This window comes from Penicillium paradoxum, assembly GCF_028828445.1.
Source record: "Penicillium paradoxum strain IBT 22861 chromosome Unknown utg000003l_segment0_segment0, whole genome shotgun sequence".
NCBI lineage: Eukaryota > Fungi > Ascomycota > Eurotiomycetes > Eurotiales > Aspergillaceae > Penicillium > Penicillium paradoxum.
This window is the reverse complement of record NW_026643181.1, coordinates 5022122-5042848: the sequence shown is the minus strand read 5'-3', so window position 1 is coordinate 5042848 and position 20727 is coordinate 5022122. Positions and strand designations below refer to the sequence as shown.

Genomic DNA, 20727 nt, shown 5'->3' with positions numbered 1-20727 from the left:
TCATGTCTCAAAATCAACGAGAGGCTTGGGAGCGCCTCCAGGTTATGCTGTCCAAGCGCAAGGCCGGCTTTGGCGGCATGCCATCCGGTGGTGGCCGAGGAGGCATGGGACTTGTCGGAACTCTTGTTCTGGCCGGCATTGGCACCTGGGTCGCTTCAAATGCGCTTTTCAACGGTATGTTGGATCGATCACTCAGGTAATAAGCTTCTAACTAGTTTCTAGTGGATGGTGGTCACCGTGCCATCAAATACTCGCGTTTAGGTGGTGTCAAGAAGGAAATCTACAACGAAGGTATACCAACTCCCTAACCAGATGAAGGAGCTCCCACTCACATTAGGGTACCTCTAGGAACTCACTTCCAAATCCCTTGGTTCGAAACGCCCATCATTTACGATGTCCGTGCGAAGCCTCGCAACATTCCTTCTCTCACCGGTACCAAAGACTTGCAGATGGTGAACATCACCTGCCGTGTCCTGTCTAGGCCCCGTGTGGATGCTCTGCCCCAGATTTATCGAACTCTGGGTCAAGACTTTGATGAACGAGTCCTACCCTCGATTGTCAACGAGGTGCTGAAGAGTGTTGTTGCTCAGTTCAACGCCAGTCAGTTGATCACACAGCGTGAGAACGTCGCCCGTCTGGTGCGGGAAAACCTCGCTCGTCGTGCCGCCCGATTCAATATTGCTCTGGACGATGTTTCCTTGACAGTAAGTGCCTTCGTTCTACTCTTTTACCCAATCAGCCACTAAAATAGGATACAGCACTTGACCTTCTCTCCCGAGTTCACAGCAGCTGTTGAGGCCAAGCAGGTCGCACAGCAAGACGCCCAACGTGCTGCATTCATGGTCGACAAGGCCCGCCAGGAAAAGCAGGCCTTCATTGTTCGCGCACAGGGTGAAGCCCGCTCGGCCGAGCTTATTGGTGATGCCATCAAGAAGAGCAAGAGTTACATCGAGCTCCGAAAGATCGAAAATGCCCGTCACATTGCTCAAATCTTGCAAGAGAGCGGTGGTAAGAACAAGCTCTACCTGGATACTCAAGGGCTGGGTTTGAATGTCAATGCTCAGGGCGAAGAGAGCAAATAAATGCATTCCACTTGAAACTTAATGGCGCTGCGTGGAGGGATGTGAATTATTGTACAAATAGCTGGATTATCAAGCACCTGAATGTGGTCTCTTCTCTATTTTTCTCCAAACAGTAATTCTTCCCAAGTGGTGGCTAGGGATTGATGTTCGTAGTCAAGATATATTTTCTCCATGCGGGGACAAAGGCGGCGAGACGATTTTTCGGCTTCGGAGGGGCAGCAATTTTGTCTTGCTCGACCAGCATTGACTAGAGAGTGTCGCATTTTAATCATTAGTATGTATTGACAAGACCAGTTACACCCAATTATGTGACTTCAGCTAACAGCATCAAGACCATGCCCGGTGTTACGGACGATGCCCCAGTGCACCTCACCGAGGTCGATATCGACCTTGATGTGCAAGAAATCCTGCTCGCCGCATCACAGCACGATCAGTCTAAGCTGCACCGCCTCCTCCGTACTCAATCTATCCTGCCAGACGCAGCGAACGTCAAAGATACCGAGTCCGGATTTTCACCTTTGCACGCCGCAATCGCCGCCTGTGAGCCCGACACAGAGATCGTCGATACTGATGGCGTAGTCTCCTCAGACTCGAACCCAAAGGGATTGGATGTTGAGACCGTGCAGTCAGCAGTAGAGACAGTCAAGTTTCTACTGCAGGAAGGTGCTATCTGGAACGATCTTGACAAGAACAATGAAACACCCGGTTGCATCGCACGCCGGATCGGCGCTCTGGAGCTGTACGACTTGATCGTTGACGCAGGCGTCCGCGCAGAGTTGCTGCTGAACCGACTTGATGCCTACGAAGAATTGTCCGACGACGAGGATGAGGAGGAGGAGGAGGAGGCAGAGAAAGAGACCGAGACCGAGACCGAGACAGCGCCTGAACTTGTCGATGCTTCTGCCGAATCTTCGACCGAAACCACTGTCACACCTGCTAACCCTGATGTGTCCAACCCGCAGTACCTTGAGTCGCGCCTGAATATCCAAAATGACCGAATCCTCGACGCAGACCAAAACGGCGTGATGATGCGTTGGGAAAGCGATATCATGCGCAAATCTGCGACCGCCCTACTTCCAACACCGGGCCTTAAAGTACTGAACATCGGCCATGGAATGGGTATCGTGGATGGATTCTTCCAAGATCAAGGACCAGCTGCGCACCACATTGTCGAAGCGCACGAAGATGTTGTTGCGGAGATGAAGCGTCGTGGATGGGACACTAAGCCCGGTGTTGTCATTCATCAAGGTCGTTGGCAGGACATTCTTCCCGATCTTGTGGCGGCAGGAGAGACTTTCGATGCTATCTACTACGATACTTTCGCTGAGTCATACGGTGATTTCCGGGAATTCTTCTCTGAGCAGGTCATCGGGTTATTGGAGCAGGAAGGTCGTTGGGGATTCTTCAATGGGATGGGCGCTGATCGTCAAATCTCTTACGATGTCTACCAGAAGGTCGCAGAGATGGATATTTTCGAAGCTGGGTTCGATGTGCAGTGGGAGGAGATTGCTGTGCCTAAATTAGATGGCGAATGGGAGGGCGTGCGCCGAGCCTACTGGGTTGTGGATGATTATCGTCTGCCGCTGTGCAAGTTTATGGATTAAGAGGAGTCATTGGAGTGCCTTGGTGAGACGAGATATCAAAATGGGGATTGTAAAAAGAAAAGGAAATTGAATGTTTATGACTGAATGCAACGCTTGAAAATGCTATAGAATGGCTAAAAGGAAGAATGTACAAATGATATCAAAGTTGAATCAAATCCACTTCCGAGAAATCGGGAGGACTGCGACTGAAGATTGTCCGACACTTGCCATCCAGCGCTTGATACTCATTACTGATCCAGATATGCTTACTGAATCTTTGTGTTCGGTAGATCTCGTCATCACTTACACCCAGATCATCACGCGGGATCCAAATGACAGGCCGCTTTGCGCGAAGGGCCTCGTGCTGGAAGGCACGCTGCACCAATTGATCACGCTCATCGGGAGTGAGATCCTCCAATTCGTCGTGAATACCAGCAAACAAGGCTTGGCCAACTGTGTTGGGGCCTACTCCCTGAGACTCCGTGTCTTGCACAATTTTCTTCTGTACGGCCCGTGGCGCATGTGCAGATGGCGAGTTCGAGCCAAAATACTTGGACCTTCGGTTTGATGTATTGGAAGCCCATGATGGGCGTTTTTGTCCAAGCCGAGGCGTTGATAAGCGGTCCGAATTCCGTCGCTTCTCGTCTGGTAAATCGATATCCAAAGGTTTGAGCTCAATGTCTCGTGTGCCTTGTTCTGGCCGGCGCTCCTGGCGCTCACGCTCAGCGAGACTATGTTCGATGTCGCCATCGTCGTCACTGTCATCGGCGAGGCCAAGGCGAGCATGTTGAGCACGGCTAAACTCCTCATCACGTCGAATAGCATCATCTTCCAGAGTGATGGGAAGATATCGGATTAGTGGACTAAAGGCCTCGTTGAGAAGGATTTGATAACCGACGGTTAATCCCAGTACCACGATCATGCAAATTCCCTGTCCCTTGCAGGAAACATCATTGTTTTCGTCTCGAACTAAGAAGAACAAGCCGATCAGGCAGACCTCCATAAAGTAAATCCCGGTGAATAGCTGGTTGATAGCTCGGGGAAAAAGGAGACCACCAGTGTCAAAGCGAAACTTGGTGACATAGAGTGTGTTGTAGCGGTAGACGAACCAGAAAAGGCTGAAGGTGATAATATTGAAAACCAAAATCAGAGGTGCAATCACAGAGTAGATCAGACCTTAGCGAGAAATGTTAGTCAACGTAATCGATAGAGAACAAGGTAAGTAACTCACCGATAGAGGCAAGAGTGGTGTAAACAGGGAAGAATGTGCCCCATTGCATCTGATTGAGATTGGTTGTCCGAGCCCATTTCTTCCGGGCAGTAGAATCCAAAATGGGAGCAAGAATAAACCAGCTCACCAGACCAAATATCTGGACGAGAGCACCAGCGCTCACAGACATGGCTTGTAGAATCATGTAAGAGAAGAAGTAGTTACTGGACTTCGGGATGTTCACAGCTAGTAGTTGCGGCCAGCTGGTCACATCAGTGACATGCTCGATGATTGTAGAGAAACTGGAGGCAATGGTGACAACCAAGAACAGCTGCACAAAGAGGAAGGCAAAGTAGTAGTTTTGGACAGTGAGTTCAATGGACATGCCAGTGAAGAGGCCTTGTGTGCGACTCAAGAAGCGAAGCATGAGAGGCAAAAGTGCCATTAGAATGGCTAAACATAGTGCAGGAAGGACACCCTGAACGGCTGAAATGAACCAGTCGGGCAGCTTGCCAATCCAAGCCAGCCATGTAAATGCACCCTCCAGATATGACAATTGTGAAAGTAGTCCGGTAAACGCAACGGGAAACGCCCACCCAACGACCATTCCACAAACTAATGTTATGATGCCGAAGGAACGCAGGTATCGCTCCCACCATTTGATCGACATATTATCCCAAATGACATCATCAGGAGATATTTCCACGACTCGGGGTGCCATTTGCTTGGGCAGATGATGGCTAACAGCTTGGCATGCCATGTGGGCGGCAACTTGATGATTGAATTGAATGAAAGCCGAGTTCATCAAGGGGAACCGCTCAGAATGCTGTTGGTCGATTTCAATTTCCAGATTTAGACGAGCAAGTTCCTTTCGGCAATAATCAATGGTGTCGACCTTTTTTCCGAGAAGCCAAATTGAAGGCATCCAACTCCAACCAAATATGGGTAGTCGCATAGTATCACGGTCCTTGGGTCGGATATAATCTTTCCACAATGGCTCTCCGTAGTCCTCATTATCAAAGTTCTCGTTGTAAGCGGTGGGATAGTCTTCTGGTTTCATTTTGTGTTTCTCCTTTCGGCCGCTTGTGTCTTTCTCATTCTCAAGTTCATTGGAGTCACAACAAACAGCACCGGTCGCAGGACCTTCAGGTGCGGTCAGTGGATATTCGTCAGCTTCAGGTATGCCTTGCGATTTGGTATGAGACGAGATGCGTCTCCAGAATGGTGGCTTCGGTGGAGTTGTTGGGTCACAGCACGTTGAATTACTCAGGACTGGACTGTGAACAGGGCTCTGGCCTGGGCGTCGCAGGCCTAGAGTTTTACTAGACGTTGTCACAGGTGTAGTCTCTGAGAAAAAGTGATCATGGGATGGAGGGGAGCTTGGACGCAATGGAGGGGTGTCGTCGGTGGCGGGAGGGTCGTGGGCTGGATGGGTGTTTGTATGCAGCGGGCCGGTGTTGCCAGAGGCGGGATGGTCCTGTGCCGGAATGATGTTTCCATGCGGAGGAATGATCTCGTCGGTGGCGGCAACAAAGCCCCTAGTCTGAGCTAAGGGTGCTTCAAGGCCCTTTTCAACCTTCCTAAAGCCTCCAAGCACTGATTTGCCGAGTTTTCCCACACCTAATCCAACTGCTCCAGCGGCTGCAAAGGCAGGGTCAAGTACCCGTCGAGCTCCATCTTCCGACCGCTTCTTTTGGGAGTGTGTGGGGTGGAGCAATTCTCGTACCGTGTGGGCCTCATGAGGATTACCAGAGCTGATGCCAGGGCCTATCGCCATCTGGGATGCCCGTTTGTCGGTCACCTTTTTCTCTTCTTTCCCTGCGCTTGCTTTGCTTTTGCCGGCCTTCTTCGCCTCCAACTTGGCCTTTTTGAGCTGTGCCTTTTTGCATTTTGAGATCAGATCTGTCTCGGCACTCTCAAGTTTGAGAGCAAAATCGTTTCGCGCTTTCACTTTCTCATTCAAATCATCGAAATTGCGATTGAGCCAGATGTTTCGTACCCCTCCAGGGAAGACATCGAAAAGATTATCAAGCGCATCCGTACTCAGCCAATCGGGCGGAATAGACGTAACGAGCACGGTGGTTGCAGAGGCCCGGAGTCGATGCTGGGGAGATGTCAAATACGCCTGTCGCAGGCGAATATAGTTCCGAAGTTCATCGAAGAAGACAGCACAGACATAGATAATGGCAAGAACGGCCATCACTAAATGAGCCCAATACCGATGAGTGTGCTGAGGGGTCACATTACCCCATGCCAACTGATCCAGACCAGTGACACCATACTTCTTGCCTGATGTACCATTTTCGTATGTCTGGCCCTTGCCGCCAGCGCGGTTGACTGGCAGTAGAACCGGCAAGATCACAATTCCCAGGGGGACGAAGATCTTCAGGAGCATGCGCAAATAGCGCAGGAAAAAATATGCATCAAGCCCACATTTCTGGATAAACTCGGCGCTGGATGTACGAAACACAGGCACAATCCAACGGAAGAGGCCTGGTGGTGACGGACTTGTGCGTTCCCTATCTGGGACCAAGTATGTTCGTGGTTGGCTAAGTACCAATTTTGGTCAGTTCAATGTTCGCGTTCGCTTTGGCGGTGAGGTTTCAGGGGACTTACTATATACGACTTAGTTTGCCTTTTAAAAGCATAAAGAGGAGGAATTCAACGACGAAGACAGCGATGGCCGTCGCCAGCGAGGCTAGAAAGGTCGAGATTGAGACACCCTCGGCGGTTTGCCCATGGCCACCAGTGTGTTGCAGCGCTTCCTCCAAGCCCGAAGTCATGACGATCGGCTCGGATATTGCCGAGAGAAAACCAAAAGATGAAAAAAGGGGGGATTAAGACACAGAAAGGGTTGTCGAAGGAGGTGTCACCATAAGAAGCATCGAAGGATCTCCTTGTAGGCCCCGAGAGATGTTAGAAATAATCGCCCATAGTCTAGGAAGGTCCGCAATAAAGAGCTCGGCGATAAGAGAAGAGCAAAAAACCACTAAGGGCATGCACCTCAGGAGAAAAGGGCGTCAACCTGATCAACAGTGGGGGCAATAGCGCGAGAAACGTGGAGTTCGCTAGAGGTGATTTTGATGAATGCGTTGACCTGGCGGCTTGATCAAGAAATTAGAGCGCTGAAAAACAGGGATGATTGGAGAGATCGTGGGCGCGCCGATCAAGAGCAAGATGACATCAGGCGCTAGGTGAAACAGCCAAACCAGTCACGGCGGCTTGAGGCAGATTTGAATGAAAGGAGTTAAATTTTGCTTTGTGTAATCAAGTAGGTCATAGTTTGCGCTATAATTATAACAAAAAACGGTAAGCATGACCAAGATCTTTTCTCCAAAAGACCGAGATCCTATTCCGGCTGTGGTAGTACTGCCCAGGCGAAGCATCTACGGAGTACAAGGGGGGTTCCTGGAGTGAAAAAACGGAAGGAGCAGTGATTGGCCCTGGCTGATACCGAGGTGTGGCTGTGCATTATGTAATCTCGTATTCCGCAGGAACTATGGAGTACCTGTGGCTAGAGAAAACACGTCCGCCCAAAGAGGAAACCACTTAACGCGCCCATCGCGTCGGTAGTGGCAGAAAGCGCGTTCCGCCCACAGCTTTTTGCTCTCCCTTTCTTCGTTTGTGCCCCATATCATCACCACCCACCTGACCACCGTCCGGTATCAACACATTAATTGATATCCACCATGTCGTCACCATCACAAAGACGGAGGGGTCGCTCCGCCCAAAAATCAACTGCATCGCCCAGTTCATCGTCCCGACAGGAGATGCCCAGTAGCCCAAATTTTCAGACCACCCCTCGTGCCACGAGACGTCAAGTGGCCGAAGCTGCATCGTCCCCTATCTTCTACCAATCATCTCCGATCAAGGGGAATAACAATGCCGACACTCCTGATGAACGTATGGCCGATGCCAGTTCAACGGTAGATGATGGGGAGAGAACCCCTCGAGGAAACACAGGCGTGAGAGGTATGAAATTTCATTTTATATGGAGCTGCTATCTTCTGTTTCCTATGTAGATCGCTGACTTCCCATCAGACTCTTCGCCTATCCAGTACATCGCAAGTTCTAGCCCAAACCGAGGCCACGCTCGCTCGGATATTCGCTCTGATGCACTGAGTGCCAGTAGTGGATTATTTGTGTCGCCAGGAGGCCAGGGACGTCGGGCCGCTTCTCGCCGCAATGATTTGCACTCTAGTGTCTTTGGATCGACTCCTAATCGCCGCAGCCGCATGTTCGTCGATGCCAATGGAATGCCCACTGGTGATGCGCTGCCTCGTTCCGATGCCACTTTTTCGAACATCAACCCCGGCACCTCTGAGGCCGAGGCCATGGCTGGTAACTCCACTCGTGTGATCTGGGGAACCAACATCTCGATCCCAGATTCAATGTCGGCATTCAAAAATTTCTTGTATAATTTCGCCCCGAAATATCGCCTGTGGGCCGATGGCGTTAAAGATGATGAAGTCAGACTTATGGGAGAATCGGCAGAGAAACATGAGTGTATCGCCATGTGTAAAAACATGTTACGGCTCGGTGTGGGCATTTTCAACCTCGATGCTGGAAATCTAAAGGCGTACCCATTGACTCGTAAGCTGTGGCACCAACTTCACGCATATCCCCAAGAAATTGTCCCTCTCATGGACCAAGCCTTGAAGGAAGTGATGGTGGAGGTGGCTCTCAAAGAAATGGATATTCTTCGGTCAGAGAGCCAGCGTGCTGCTCAGCCTCGTGATCGACGTGGTCCTATTCTCACCTCGGACGCTGCAATTCCGACTTTCGATGGACCAGATTTAATGGCCGAAGCAGAGGCCATGACCTTCAAGGTGCTTCCCTTCGGTCTGGATAAGACTGTGAACATGCGTGATCTCGACCCAGCCGACATGGACACGTTGGTCTCCATCAAGGGTCTGGTCATTCGTGCTACCCCCATCATCCCTGATATGAAAGAGGGATTTTTCCGGTGCAGCACTTGCAGCTATGGAGTGCAAGTTGACATTGACCGCGGCAGGATTACCGAGCCAACTATTTGCCCCCGAGACTCCTGCAAAGAGAAGAACTCGATGCAACTCATCCACAACCGTTGTGTCTTCACTGACAAGCAAGTCATTAAGCTCCAAGAAACCCCTGACAACATTCCGGATGGTCAAACTCCCCACTCGGTGTCTCTTTGTGTCTATGATGAGCAGGTTGATGTCTGCAAAGCCGGTGATCGGGTGGAGGTAACTGGTATCTTCCGGTCCAATCCCATGCGTGTTAGTGCGCGTCAGCGGTCTCAGAAGTCGCTCTTCAAGACATATATCGATGTCCTTCACGTGCAGAAAGTTGACCGTAAGAAGATGGGCATTGATATGTCCACTGTTGAGGAAGAAATGTCCGAGCAGGCAGCCGAGGCAGATCAGTCGCGCAAAGTCTCGGCCGAAGAGGAAGAAAAGATCAAGCAGACTGCTTCTCGCGCCGATATCTACGACCTGCTGTCTCGCTCTTTGGCTCCTAGCATTTACGAGATGGACGACGTGAAGAAGGGTATCTTACTCCAAATGTTTGGAGGTACTAACAAGACCTTCCAAAAGGGCGGTAATCCGCGTTACCGCGGTGACATCAACGTTCTTCTGTGCGGCGATCCCTCGACCTCCAAGTCCCAATTACTACGATATGTGCACAAGATCGCCCCACGCGGTGTTTATACTAGTGGTAAAGGCTCCTCCGCCGTTGGTTTGACTGCATACGTGACTCGTGATCCGGAAACTCGCCAAATGGTTCTGGAATCTGGTGCTTTGGTTCTGTCCGATGGAGGTGTCTGCTGTATTGATGAGTTCGACAAGATGAACGATTCCACACGGTCCGTCCTTCACGAAGTCATGGAACAGCAAACTGTCTCTATCGCCAAGGCGGGTATCATCACTACTCTGAATGCCCGAACATCCATCTTGGCCTCTGCCAACCCCATTGGCAGCAGGTACAACCCTAGGCTCGCTGTTCCTCAGAACATTGACTTGCCACCAACTCTCCTCTCTCGTTTCGATCTAGTGTACCTAGTCTTGGACCGTGTCGATGAGACAGAAGATCGTCGCCTGGCCAAGCACTTGGTCGGCATGTATCTGGAGGATAATCCCGAGAATGCCAGCTCGCAGGAGATTTTGGTAAGTGACTCTGTCCGCGCATACGATTTCAACAATGTCTAACATCTCTATTTAGCCGATCGAATTCCTCACGGCCTATATCACATATGCTAAAACCAATTGTCACCCCGTGATCACACCAGCTGCCGGTGCTGCACTCACCGAGGCCTACGTGGCTATGCGCCAATTAGGTGATGACATCCGCGCCCAAGAGCGCCGTATCACCGCCACCACCCGACAACTGGAATCAATGATTCGTCTTTCCGAAGCCCACGCCCGTATGCGTCTGTCCCCCGAGGTCACCGCGGGCGATGTCGAGGAGGCCGTCCGTCTCATCCGGTCCGCCATTAAGCAGGCTGCCACCGATGCACGCACCGGTCTCATCGACATGGGTCTTTTAACCGAAGGCAGCAGCGCCACTGACCGTCGTCTGCGCGAGGACTTGAAGAAAGCGGTGCTGTCCCGCCTTGATGAACGCGGTGGTGTGAGTGGTGGTGCGGTCCGCTGGTCTGACCTATACCGCGACGTGAGCGAGCAGAGCGACAACAAAATCGACCACCACCAGTTCGGTGATGTGGTGCGCTCGCTAGAGACGGAGGGCTCTGTGAATGTCTTTGGTGAAGGTGCTCGTCGCAGTATCCGCCGGGCGGCCATGAGCATGTCCTAGGTGACCGCGATGATACCATGATGTGATGATAGATTAGGCTGCATGTCATCTCTGACTGAGGGTGCCTGGCGTTTGCGATTTATGAATAATACTATACGATGAGGCTCACCCCCATAGCTGCTGTAAGCTAATTTACATGTTTTTCAATGCTCTCGAGCTTCCCTAGAGTCGCCTAACTTGTAAGCGAGTCCTGACCCCGGGGCCATCAATAGCACTGCCTTTACCGCCAGAGACACCAATATCTTCAGCCTTTTCTTCTGGTCGGCTTTAGGCATATTCACGCCCGTAGGGATACACATGTCCTTCCGAGTCGCCAATCGCACCAGTAGCTCATTCCATATCACTTGCCCTCCAATAATTGCATTGTCTCTCATCAAACGCCTCATTAAGTCCCCCTGCGAGGCCATAATTGGAAATCGAGCCGACGGACGATCATGCATCTAGGCCCAATGCGAACTATGGCCGGGGTGGGGCCCGATCGTCTAGCTGCAGATACCTCCATCTGCAACAGGGATTGGAGGTGAACAAGAAAAGCGATCCTTGTCCCAGCAAGGGAGGAAAATATGATCGTGAGATGCGTGGTCTCCCATTGTGTGTCTTTCTCAGTACCTAGGTAGAATCACCGAAGACCGTGTTGGAGTGAGATACAAGTCGCTCGAATCAACCGGTAACTACAACCCCAAACACCAACCCGGTGCCCACGTGCGCCCGTGACTGGTCAAATTGCGAACGTCATCACAGGGGCGCTGACTCAGCTGTATGCTGCATACACCGTTACCATACCAAAAATACCAGAAAGCGCCTCGAGATGGCGATGGTTTCTCATGATTATCGCCTGAATCGAAGGGATTGATGGAGATCCAGCATAGAGGTGCTCTTGAAGTAGTATGAACTTGCCATTACTGAGCTCCTTTGTAAATCTAAGCCCCCAAATCCCCGATCTAAATCACTGTAGTCGACTATTAGCACCCGCTTTGATGACAGGATGGGGCCGTCACCCGCTAGTCATCGGGCTAACCGAGTTCGGGGCCCTTGGCCCTTGTGTCTTCGGAGAGCTACAACCCTCCGATCTGGCTTTCTCCATTGATCGGCCTATTTTTCTTTCTCTTCTTTTGTTTTCTCCCGTGATGAGCTTGGGATAACCCTTCTTCGCCTCACTTATTTCTTTTAGCCCATTATGAGGTGCGTAGCTCCCCCTGCTATATCCCAGCGGCCGTTCAACTGCATTCGACTCCCCGCATCGGTCACCCCGTACTGACCCAATTGTTCCACAGGTTCGGTGAATATCTCCGTTCTTCTATGATCAAGGAGTTCTATCCTTTCTATATTGCGTACGACGAGCTCAAGAAAGCTCTCAAGACCGATTTCGTCGACGAGCCAACCTCCGACAACACCAAGCCCGCCCGCAAAGAATGGACTGAGGATGATGAAACAGACTTTGTGTCCTTGCTCGAGAGCGAATTGGAGAAGGTATTCCTGTTCCAGAAGCGTAAGAGCGAGGAGATTGTCGAGCGCATTCAAGAGAGCGAGTTCGAGGTGAATGATGTGGTCTCCCGTCTGGACAGCTCGGTCGATACCCGTCGGCACAGTGCTCGAGCCTCTCGGCCCACACCCACAGATGCAGATTTCTTGATGCTGGAGCAGGTGCTCAGCGATATCATTGCTGATGTTCATGATCTGGCTAAATTCACCCAATTGAATTATACCGGGTTCCAGAAGATCATCAAGAAGCATGACGTACGTTTTCCTTTCAATCTCGAAGCCAGATCCCAATTTGCTAACAATCTCATAGAAACAAACACAATGGTACTTGAAGCCGGTATTTGCGACACGTCTAAAGGCGAAGCCTTTCTTCAAAGATAATTATGACGCTTTTGTGATTAAACTATCTAAGCTGTATGACTTGGTCCGCACCAAGGGTAACCCGGTCAAGGGTGATTCATCCGCGGGTGGCACACAACAGAACTTTGTGCGCCAGACTACAAAGTATTGGGTGCACAGAGATAATATTACAGAGCTGAAACTGGTGATATTAAAGCACCTGCCGGTGTTAGTATTCAACGCTAGCAAGGAGTTTGAGGAGAAGGATACGGCCATCTCCTCTATTTACTACGACAACACAGATACTTGGGAGCTGTATCAAGGTCGTCTGAAGAAAACAGAAGGCGCCGAGGCAATCCGTCTGCGTTGGTATGGTGGGATGGAAAGTGACCAGATCTTCGTGGAGCGCAAAACTCACCGTGAGGACTGGACGGGAGAAAAGTCGGTCAAGGCGCGTTTTTCCCTCAAGGAAAAACACGTGAATGCCTATCTCGAAGGCCGCATGACCGTTGAGCAGATTTTCGACAAGATGCGCAAGGAGGGCAAAAAGAGTCCAGCAGAGATTGATGATCTGGAGCAATTAGCCCGTGAGATTCAGTATCGCGTTATTACTCGTCGTTTGGTACCTGTCACCCGCACCTTCTACCATCGGACTGCATTCCAGCTTCCAGGAGATGCTCGTGTTCGAATCTCTCTTGACACGGAACTGACCATGGTTCGGGAGGACAACATGGACGGCCGCCGACGCGCAGGAAATAATTGGCGTCGGATGGATATTGGAGTCGACTTCCCATTTTCCCAGCTGCCCCCTGAGGATATCGATCGATTTCCCTATGCTGTGCTGGAGGTGAAACTGCAAACCCAGGCAGGCCAGGAACCACCCCAATGGATTCGGGATTTGACTGCTAGTCATTTGGTTGAGGCCGTCCCGAAATTCAGCAAGTTCATCCACGGAACAGCCACCATGTTCCCTACTCGCATCCACCTGCTCCCATTCTGGTTCCCCCAAATGGGCGTCGACATTCGCAAACCAGCCACCCATCAATATGGTATTCACAGACCGCTGGCGAGCACCTCGATATCCGCCAATGATGAAGATTCAGACGATGATGAAACTCCGGGGACGGACGAGCGCGTCCTGAATGGACAAGACACCGAAGACCAGACTGGATTGTTCGAGACCAATGGCAACGAATTGGATATCGAAGAACGCATTGCCGCTCGACCTCTTCCCGGCGAGGAAGATTACCCCTTGTACGACTCGGACGACGAATCGGTTTATTCCGACGAACTTGAAGAAGCCCGCCGCGTAGGCGGGGTGTACTATGCGCAGAAATTGGCCCAACACTACCTCTCCCGAACCGGACATGCTGTCGCACAGGGTCTAATGGCGATAATTCCCCGCCCGCGTCCAACATCCCTACCACCTCCGGAACAACGTGGGATTGCTGTCTTGGGTACTCATCAACGCACCCTGCAGCGATTCCAGGCGCCCCCAGGCAAACGTAAGTCATCACTAAGTCATTCCGTGCATGTGCAACACAACCCACATAACTCCTTTACTGACAAAAATAGGCATCTTCGTCCCCGTGCGCGTAGAACCTAAAGTATACTTCGCCGCTGAGAGAACCTTCCTCTCATGGCTCGAGTTCTCTATCATCCTCGGGGGTATCGCCGCCACGCTCCTCAACTTCGGCTCCGACTCAGCCACGCTCATCTCCTCCTGGGCGTTCACCATTCTCGCCGCCGGCTCTTTGGTCTACAGTCTGTTCCTATACATCTGGCGCGTGGACAAGATCCGCAAGCGTCGCGACGTTAAACGTGTATACTACGAGAAATGGGGTCCGACAGTCGTCAGCCTCGGTCTTGTCATTATCATCTTGGTCAATTTCGCGCTGCGCGTACGTGCTGGAGGGTTTATGGCTGCGCCAGGCTCGGAGGGCGAGCCTCAACATGGCGGGCATGGTGAGTTGTAGAAGTTTTGATCATCTCACCACTTTCCTCTCGGGTTTTATGTTCTCGGTCAACCGCTGTTTTTCCTATATCTGCCTGTGAGCGGCTTTTATGTGTTGTATTTACTGGTGTTTTGGTCGGGGCGTTGGAGATTGTAAATCATGTACAAATCGCATGTATGCCATTGCAAATATGATAATGGTACTCGATTACTTTCTATCCCGCTCTGCATATTTTATCGTAGCCTTCAGCAAAATACCTATTTAGCTACGTACCTAAGGTACCTAGTGAACATAATTCAACGCTATTACTCAAAGTATCTAACAGATGAGAATGAAACCAATAATATCCAGGCCCTCCCAACGGGGGTATATCCATACAAAATGCAGTCAGAAGAAATCCATGTTAAAAATGCCAAAGCAACGCTCCCAACTATGCAAAACACTCAGAACACAAGCAAAGACCCCAAATCCGTGATGTTCATTCCTCCAAGTCAATCTGCATCTCTCGATCTAGAAACCCATCCCACGTCAGCATATATCCAATCTCCAATCCCCATCATAGAGTATAACAACTTACCCCAGAGCTTAATCGCATGAGCAATAATCGTCTCAGCCTTAACCAGTAGCTTGGCAGCATACCTCTCCGACTCGGTCGGATAGAGCTGACTTTTCTGCAGTTTACGAGGATTGACCTAGCCCGCAACAGATTAACACGACCATCACACACAAAAACAGAGAAAAGGAGCAACCCACCATCATAAGAATCGGAACCAAATCCTTCGGCTCCGCCTCAGCCAAAGCCCTCAAATTCTTAAACCCGTTTTCCCTCAACAACCGCGCCGTCCAGCTCTTCACGAACGTAACCTGCGTCATCTCGAGCAGATCCGCACGCGCACCGGCCTCAAGTCGATCGCGCATATGGTCCAATACAGCGGCTAACATGCCCCAGTTCATGCGCTGGCAGAATTTGACGATTCCGGCGGCGAAGCCGTGGCATTGCTGGGCTAGGGTTTGCACGGTGCCGCGGGGGATATTGTAGCGGTGGGAAATTGTTGAGAGGGGGATTTCGTTGCTTAGGTCTCTGAGTTGGAAGGCTGTGTAGGCGCGGCGGTAGATGCGGGCTTGGGTTATTTGGCATGGGGTTGTTTCTTTGAGAGAAGCGCCGGATTGGACCCTGTGGGGATGGGTGTTAGTTCTGGGTTAGGGGGATATGGAACAGGCGAGGGAAGGTGAGAAGTAGGGGCTGCTCACATTGTGTTGACGAAACCTGGTTGGACTCCGACGAATTGTAGAGCGCGGAGACCGCTCTCGTCGAGACGGTCTAGTTGATCGCGGAAGATCTGCCAGTCGATTGGTGTGTTCATGGCTGCTTGGAGGGGAGTAAACATGTAGAATATGTGCATTTCGCCGTCCATGACGAAGGCTTGTAATGCTCGTTTTAGCTCTTCGTGGACGAATAAGCCGTCTTCGGGTGAGAATGCTGAGGCCACGACTGCCTGTCCTAGGGGAGTGGCTTCGTAGGACTCGTCTTCTCGGAAAAGGAGGAGCTCTTCATCGACTAGTTCTTCAAGAGCTGATTTCATGAAGGTATATGCAATCTTCTTGTCTAGTGTGAGGTAGAGAAGCGTGCACTGAACATATTCTTTGATCGCTTCGAGGCCAGATACTAATCCAGTTGCCACGGCTTCTAGGATAGCCCTTGGAGGTGTGAGCTAAGGGCTGAAGAACAGTTGGATAGAACTAAGTGAGTGGGACGTACCTCTTGAGGCCTCTTTTTTCCGGTGCTAGACAGCTCTCAATGGCCGGCATATCAGCGTCTAGTAAGTCACAGACAGCCTGCATATCGGCTTTCACGCAGATGAGATAGGTTTCGCCGGCGCTATCCTTGCCCTTGCGTCCAGCACGACCACACATCTGACGACTGTTTGGGTCAGTCTATCTCTCAACCCAGGGGATAAAGGAGAACATACAGCATTGCAGGACCCACTAGATCACGGCCCATTCGAGCTCCGTTGATGATAACTCGCCTCGCCGGAAGGTTGACACCAGCTGCAAGGCTGCATGTGGCTACGAGAACTTTAATAACACCCTGGTCATAAGCCTGCGCAATGAGCTCACGCTCTTCTGTCGTCATGCCAGCATCTGGATACTCGTCAGTTAGATGAGACAGCTCGATCAAGGATGGTGGTATACTAACTGTGAAATCCTGTGCCTTTAGCGATTGTGATCTCCAAAGCCGGATCCAACCCGCAAGAGAGACTCCGCAGCTCAGCGAGAAGATCAAGTCGCTTATTCAGCTCTTCAGGCTCTGCTGGCGGCATCGCTTCGCCAATAGTCGCAGCGTGGATCTGGCATGCGTGACGGCTACCACAAAACACCAAACATCCAAAGCCAGCGGCTGCAGTTTCGACTGCCAGAGCTACCATGGCATTCGTGGCGGAGTTGCCAAGTTGCTTGAAAGTAAACGGTTCGATAATTCGATGGGGAGGAATGGCATCATGCAAAGACTTAGCAGCAGTCAGCTTGGATGCTGTTTGAAACAGCTGTCGCGATGTTGCAGCTGGATAGATTCCATTCTCGTACACCAAATATTCGTCAATAGGAATCGGTTTGTATGTTGAGATAAAGAACTTGGCGTTCATCCATTGTGCCAGCATTTCAGTGTTCTAATACTCATCAGACAGGTCTCTGAGTAAAGTATCGAGACAGGGACTCACAGAAAGTGTAGCACTCATTCCGATAATCTGAATATCCTGCTGTAATAACAGCAATTTCGTGACCATCAGTTCCAAGAGGTAACCACGGTGCTCGTCATCAAGCATATGCAATTCATCGAGAACCACGGCCCCCAAATCACCGATACTACACTCTTCGATCGCGGTGTTTATCAATGAATTGGCCTAAAGGAAGAAAATATCAGAATTCTGCAGATAATCATGAGCATCAGACATACACACCTTCTCTATTGTACAAACAGCAATATCAGTATCAGCCCAAGTAGCTGTGGTCCGACTTCCACCAAAGAAGCCTGTTACCCGAATGTTTTTCTGCAGCTTCTTCCCTCGCCTGCGAGGGAATCTAGAGTCCTCTTGATCATCAGGGATATTCTTCTCCACATCTTGCACGATGCGACGCATCCATTTGAGCTTTTCTTGAACCAACGCAACATAAGGCAAGACCAGCAAGGCTTTACGACCGGGATTTTCAATAATGCGCTTCAAAAGCAAAACATCCGCAACAAGGGACTTGCCGCCGCCTGTGGGAGCCGTGTAAACCAAATGACGTTCACCGGAAAGCAGGCCCTTTGCCAACAGACACGATGCCTGCCACGGGTAGATGTTTTTAACACCGAGTTCGGCAAAATTGGCCGTAAGAGCGGGCGGTAGGCCATACTTTGGGTTAGATAGAGACAGCAGGGGATTCTGACTAGGAGGGGGAGCGGAAGCAGCCCTTTGATGATCGCCCTGGGATGGTTCTGGGCCAGCCCCAGCGCCGAGATAAATCTTGCTGGCAGTAAAGCGATTGACAGGGGCGGTTAGCAATTCTCGAGCAGACTCCAGCGGTGCTGATTCCAATAGGACGTCTGGATTGACATTTCGACGAGGTAAAGTAGCTTGCTTTACGACTGGACCAAGGGGTGGTAGATCGGCAGCCTGCTCTGAAGTCTCTATCGGAGGTCGCTTCTGTCCTGCCACAGGCGCTACACGATACGTCTGTCGACGGACAATATCAAGGGAAGTCTGAAACCCGCGAGACTGAACATGATGGTCCGATTTCGACATGCCTCAAACACAGCCCGGTCTCTCATCTGGGGAGGGTACCAGTCTTCTTGAGATCAAATAACATCGATGATCTCTCTAGAATTTGAACGTTTGCTTCTAACGATGCTGTTTCCCTTGTTTGTTGTTTCCCAAGGCTCCCACGCGACTTAGACCCTGTGGTGGCCTGAGGCAGTTATGCTTATCTCAGCAATTATGTCATCCGCTCGGATCTCCAGGGCTCCAGGCCCCCGGGGACATGCAACTACATTGCCACCCAGGCCAGAACCACTGCGAGCGAGATTGATCAATAATGTACTCCGTACTCCGTATGCAGTACGCATTGGGGAATTATTACTCCTATTGCAGGCTTTCATACTCTCGTGCATGACTTTTGCTGCATGTTCCGATGTGTGGCACTCCCCTTGCTGGATCACCACTCCAACCTTGTCCCAGATCGTACTTCTGTGGAGGCTTATGTTCAGGGCATTTCTTTCGTGCCAGATTACGTTTAGAAGTTGATATTGTCACGGTGCCGAATACTGGACGTTGTAGTCACCGAGAAATTGGCGCGTGTGTACATCGGAGCCGAGAGGGTCTGATGATCTGGGGCCAACGGCTGATCTGCCTGGCGCGGCTGGGAGATATCGTGGCATCCTCCGAACCCCATGTACAACATGCATGTGGATTATGTGGACTCAGAACGGATACTCTGGCAATAGCTGGGAAATTATCCTCTCCAAACTTGGCTGCACATCCCGAGACCAGGTACAAAATCCGAGACCCCGATCGGGGTGGAGGCGTCATAACGACTGTATCATGAGTCGCGCGTACCACATGCGAGATGAACAGGAGCTAGGTTCCCATCAATGCGTATGTTGTATGTCAATGATACGGATTCCGGTTGAACACCCATGCATCCAGCTGGAATGTGATCTACACCGTTCGATCTCCATATTCTATGTTGGAGGTATGCCTCCATCTTGAAGGGAAACAGAAAAGAAAGAGAAAAGAAAGAGAAAAAAAACCGAAAAAAACCGAAAAAAAGAGGGGGAAATGGGAGAAAAAAATAGGCACGATTTACAGCGTCTGGTCAAGAGCTGGTTTTCTCCGTATTCCGTATAATACATAGGCATATATGCGTCCTTGTCAACCGACTGCAACCAATCATAAGGATGTTCCTCAGGGTAATTGGGATTGTTCGTCGGAGGTCTGATCGCCGTATATACATATCTCTCCAGATGCCTGATCTCACCTCAACCCTGATCTTCCCACCGCAAGCCTTTCTATTTGTGTGAATAAATTACCCGATGCTGTGGGTGGATTTCCTAACGGAGTAGGCCGGCACGTTATACCCAAAGAGCTCAGACCTTCACGGCAAATCATCCTCGGCCAGTTCTCGGCGGCATCGATCGTCATTGGAGAGAGAAGTTTAAATTACATATGACTTTTTTCTTCTTTGATACACCTCGGTGGTCAGGTTGTTTCTGGATGTGCGAGTTCGACGTTCTATGTCTCTGTTTGCCTCCCCACATGGTCCCTGGAACTCCTATTCATCCACGTTATATTGTAGATATCTGGTGCGATCCACCCCGTATGATTATCCACGCGACTTGATATATGATCCCCCTTTTGCCCCCCGAGATTCGCGGTGAGTCGCGAATCTCGGTGTGTTTGGTCACACAGGATGCCCAAGACCAACGGGGAAAATTCGCAACACCCCAAATCGCCCAAAGCCAACAGGTATTAGGTATCTGGTATTTTTTTTTCTCTCTTTGCGTATCAGTTGCGATCCAGTTGAAGCTCCCAATAGACATAGGCCGAAGGTGTCCAGGTACACGTTGCCGCATTCCGTAGTTTTTCATAGTCTTTCGGACTTGATAGAATCACCTAGATCGAGCAAGGGAGATGCTTTCTGGTTCCCAGATCCGTCATATGAACCCATCGGGACTAGGGGCGGATTTCTCAAGTCTCTCTTTTTTTTCCTTTTCTTTTCCCCCTTCCCCATTCCCCGTTGGGCTATATCGTCTTTTTTCCCGCTAAGTCACTTTTGACCCGCTTCTCCCGACCCATTCCTCCCCATCTCTATCTACTCTTCTCTTCTCTCTTTCTCTCTCTTCCTCTACTTCACCCCTCGGAATTGTTTTGGTATTGTTTGATTCCCTTTTGCCTTCTCTTATATTCATTCATCGTAAGCTTCTTCTTTTTTTCCTTTTCTATTGGCTTCAGCTTCAATTGCTGCCTCGCCCCTATGTGCATGTGGGATCTGGTTCTTGATATTGCCCAGAACACCCTTCACCCCTGCAGAGAATAAGATCTGACACGGTCCACTCTTTGTCTTTTCCGCCTTTTGTCTTCTGTTTCCTCCCTTCGCAACTCCCTTTGGATGTTCTACCTCCCGCACAAGTGGATGATCCCATATCTGCCCACCCGTATTTTGAGATTTTCGCCCCGTGTTCATTTTCCAACCTTTCCCTGTTGAACCCTTGTCTTCCCGCTCTTTGCAAGCATACGGCACTAAACGCC

General features: G+C 50.6%; 6 protein-coding genes across 6 annotated transcripts; 4 read left to right on the top strand and 2 right to left on the bottom strand.

Annotated features, from left to right (window-relative positions):
• Nucleotides 1–2: 2 nt before the first annotated feature.
• N7457_003702 (prohibitin subunit PHB2) lies at nucleotides 3–1082 on the top strand (the record flags this gene model as incomplete). Its single annotated transcript, XM_057174747.1, has 4 exons — nucleotides 3–174; nucleotides 223–291; nucleotides 349–704; nucleotides 759–1082. The coding sequence occupies 4 exons, from the start codon at nucleotides 3–5 to the stop codon at nucleotides 1080–1082; spliced, it is 921 nt and encodes a 306-aa protein (XP_057034898.1).
• A 335-nt stretch (nucleotides 1083–1417) lies between these two features.
• On the top strand, nucleotides 1418–2686 carry rmt2 (protein-arginine N5-methyltransferase; the record flags this gene model as incomplete). Its single annotated transcript, XM_057174746.1, has 1 exon — nucleotides 1418–2686. One exon carries the CDS (start codon nucleotides 1418–1420, stop codon nucleotides 2684–2686), a length of 1269 nt encoding a protein of 422 aa, XP_057034897.1.
• Nucleotides 2687–2825: 139 nt separating this feature from the next.
• N7457_003700 (putative DUF221 domain protein) lies at nucleotides 2826–6658 on the bottom strand (the record flags this gene model as incomplete). The annotated part of the gene is made up of 3 exons (XM_057174745.1): nucleotides 2826–3841; nucleotides 3897–6424; nucleotides 6492–6658. The coding sequence occupies 3 exons, from the start codon at nucleotides 6656–6658 to the stop codon at nucleotides 2826–2828; spliced, it is 3711 nt and encodes a 1236-aa protein (XP_057034896.1).
• A 906-nt stretch (nucleotides 6659–7564) lies between these two features.
• Nucleotides 7565–10667, top strand: N7457_003699 (MCM DNA helicase complex subunit MCM4; the record flags this gene model as incomplete). The annotated part of the gene is made up of 3 exons (XM_057174744.1): nucleotides 7565–7847; nucleotides 7917–10021; nucleotides 10077–10667. The coding sequence occupies 3 exons, from the start codon at nucleotides 7565–7567 to the stop codon at nucleotides 10665–10667; spliced, it is 2979 nt and encodes a 992-aa protein (XP_057034895.1).
• Nucleotides 10668–11844: 1177 nt separating this feature from the next.
• On the top strand, nucleotides 11845–14464 carry vtc4 (putative vacuolar transporter chaperone (Vtc4); the record flags this gene model as incomplete). The annotated part of the gene is made up of 4 exons (XM_057174743.1): nucleotides 11845–11849; nucleotides 11942–12404; nucleotides 12460–13993; nucleotides 14064–14464. 4 exons carry the CDS (start codon nucleotides 11845–11847, stop codon nucleotides 14462–14464), a joined length of 2403 nt encoding a protein of 800 aa, XP_057034894.1.
• Nucleotides 14465–14921: 457 nt separating this feature from the next.
• N7457_003697 (DEAD/DEAH box helicase) lies at nucleotides 14922–18225 on the bottom strand (the record flags this gene model as incomplete). Its single annotated transcript, XM_057174742.1, has 9 exons — nucleotides 14922–14953; nucleotides 15021–15135; nucleotides 15197–15617; nucleotides 15695–16141; nucleotides 16203–16364; nucleotides 16414–16585; nucleotides 16641–17109; nucleotides 17161–17343; nucleotides 17401–18225. The coding sequence occupies 9 exons, from the start codon at nucleotides 18223–18225 to the stop codon at nucleotides 14922–14924; spliced, it is 2826 nt and encodes a 941-aa protein (XP_057034893.1).
• Nucleotides 18226–20727: the final 2502 nt, after the last annotated feature.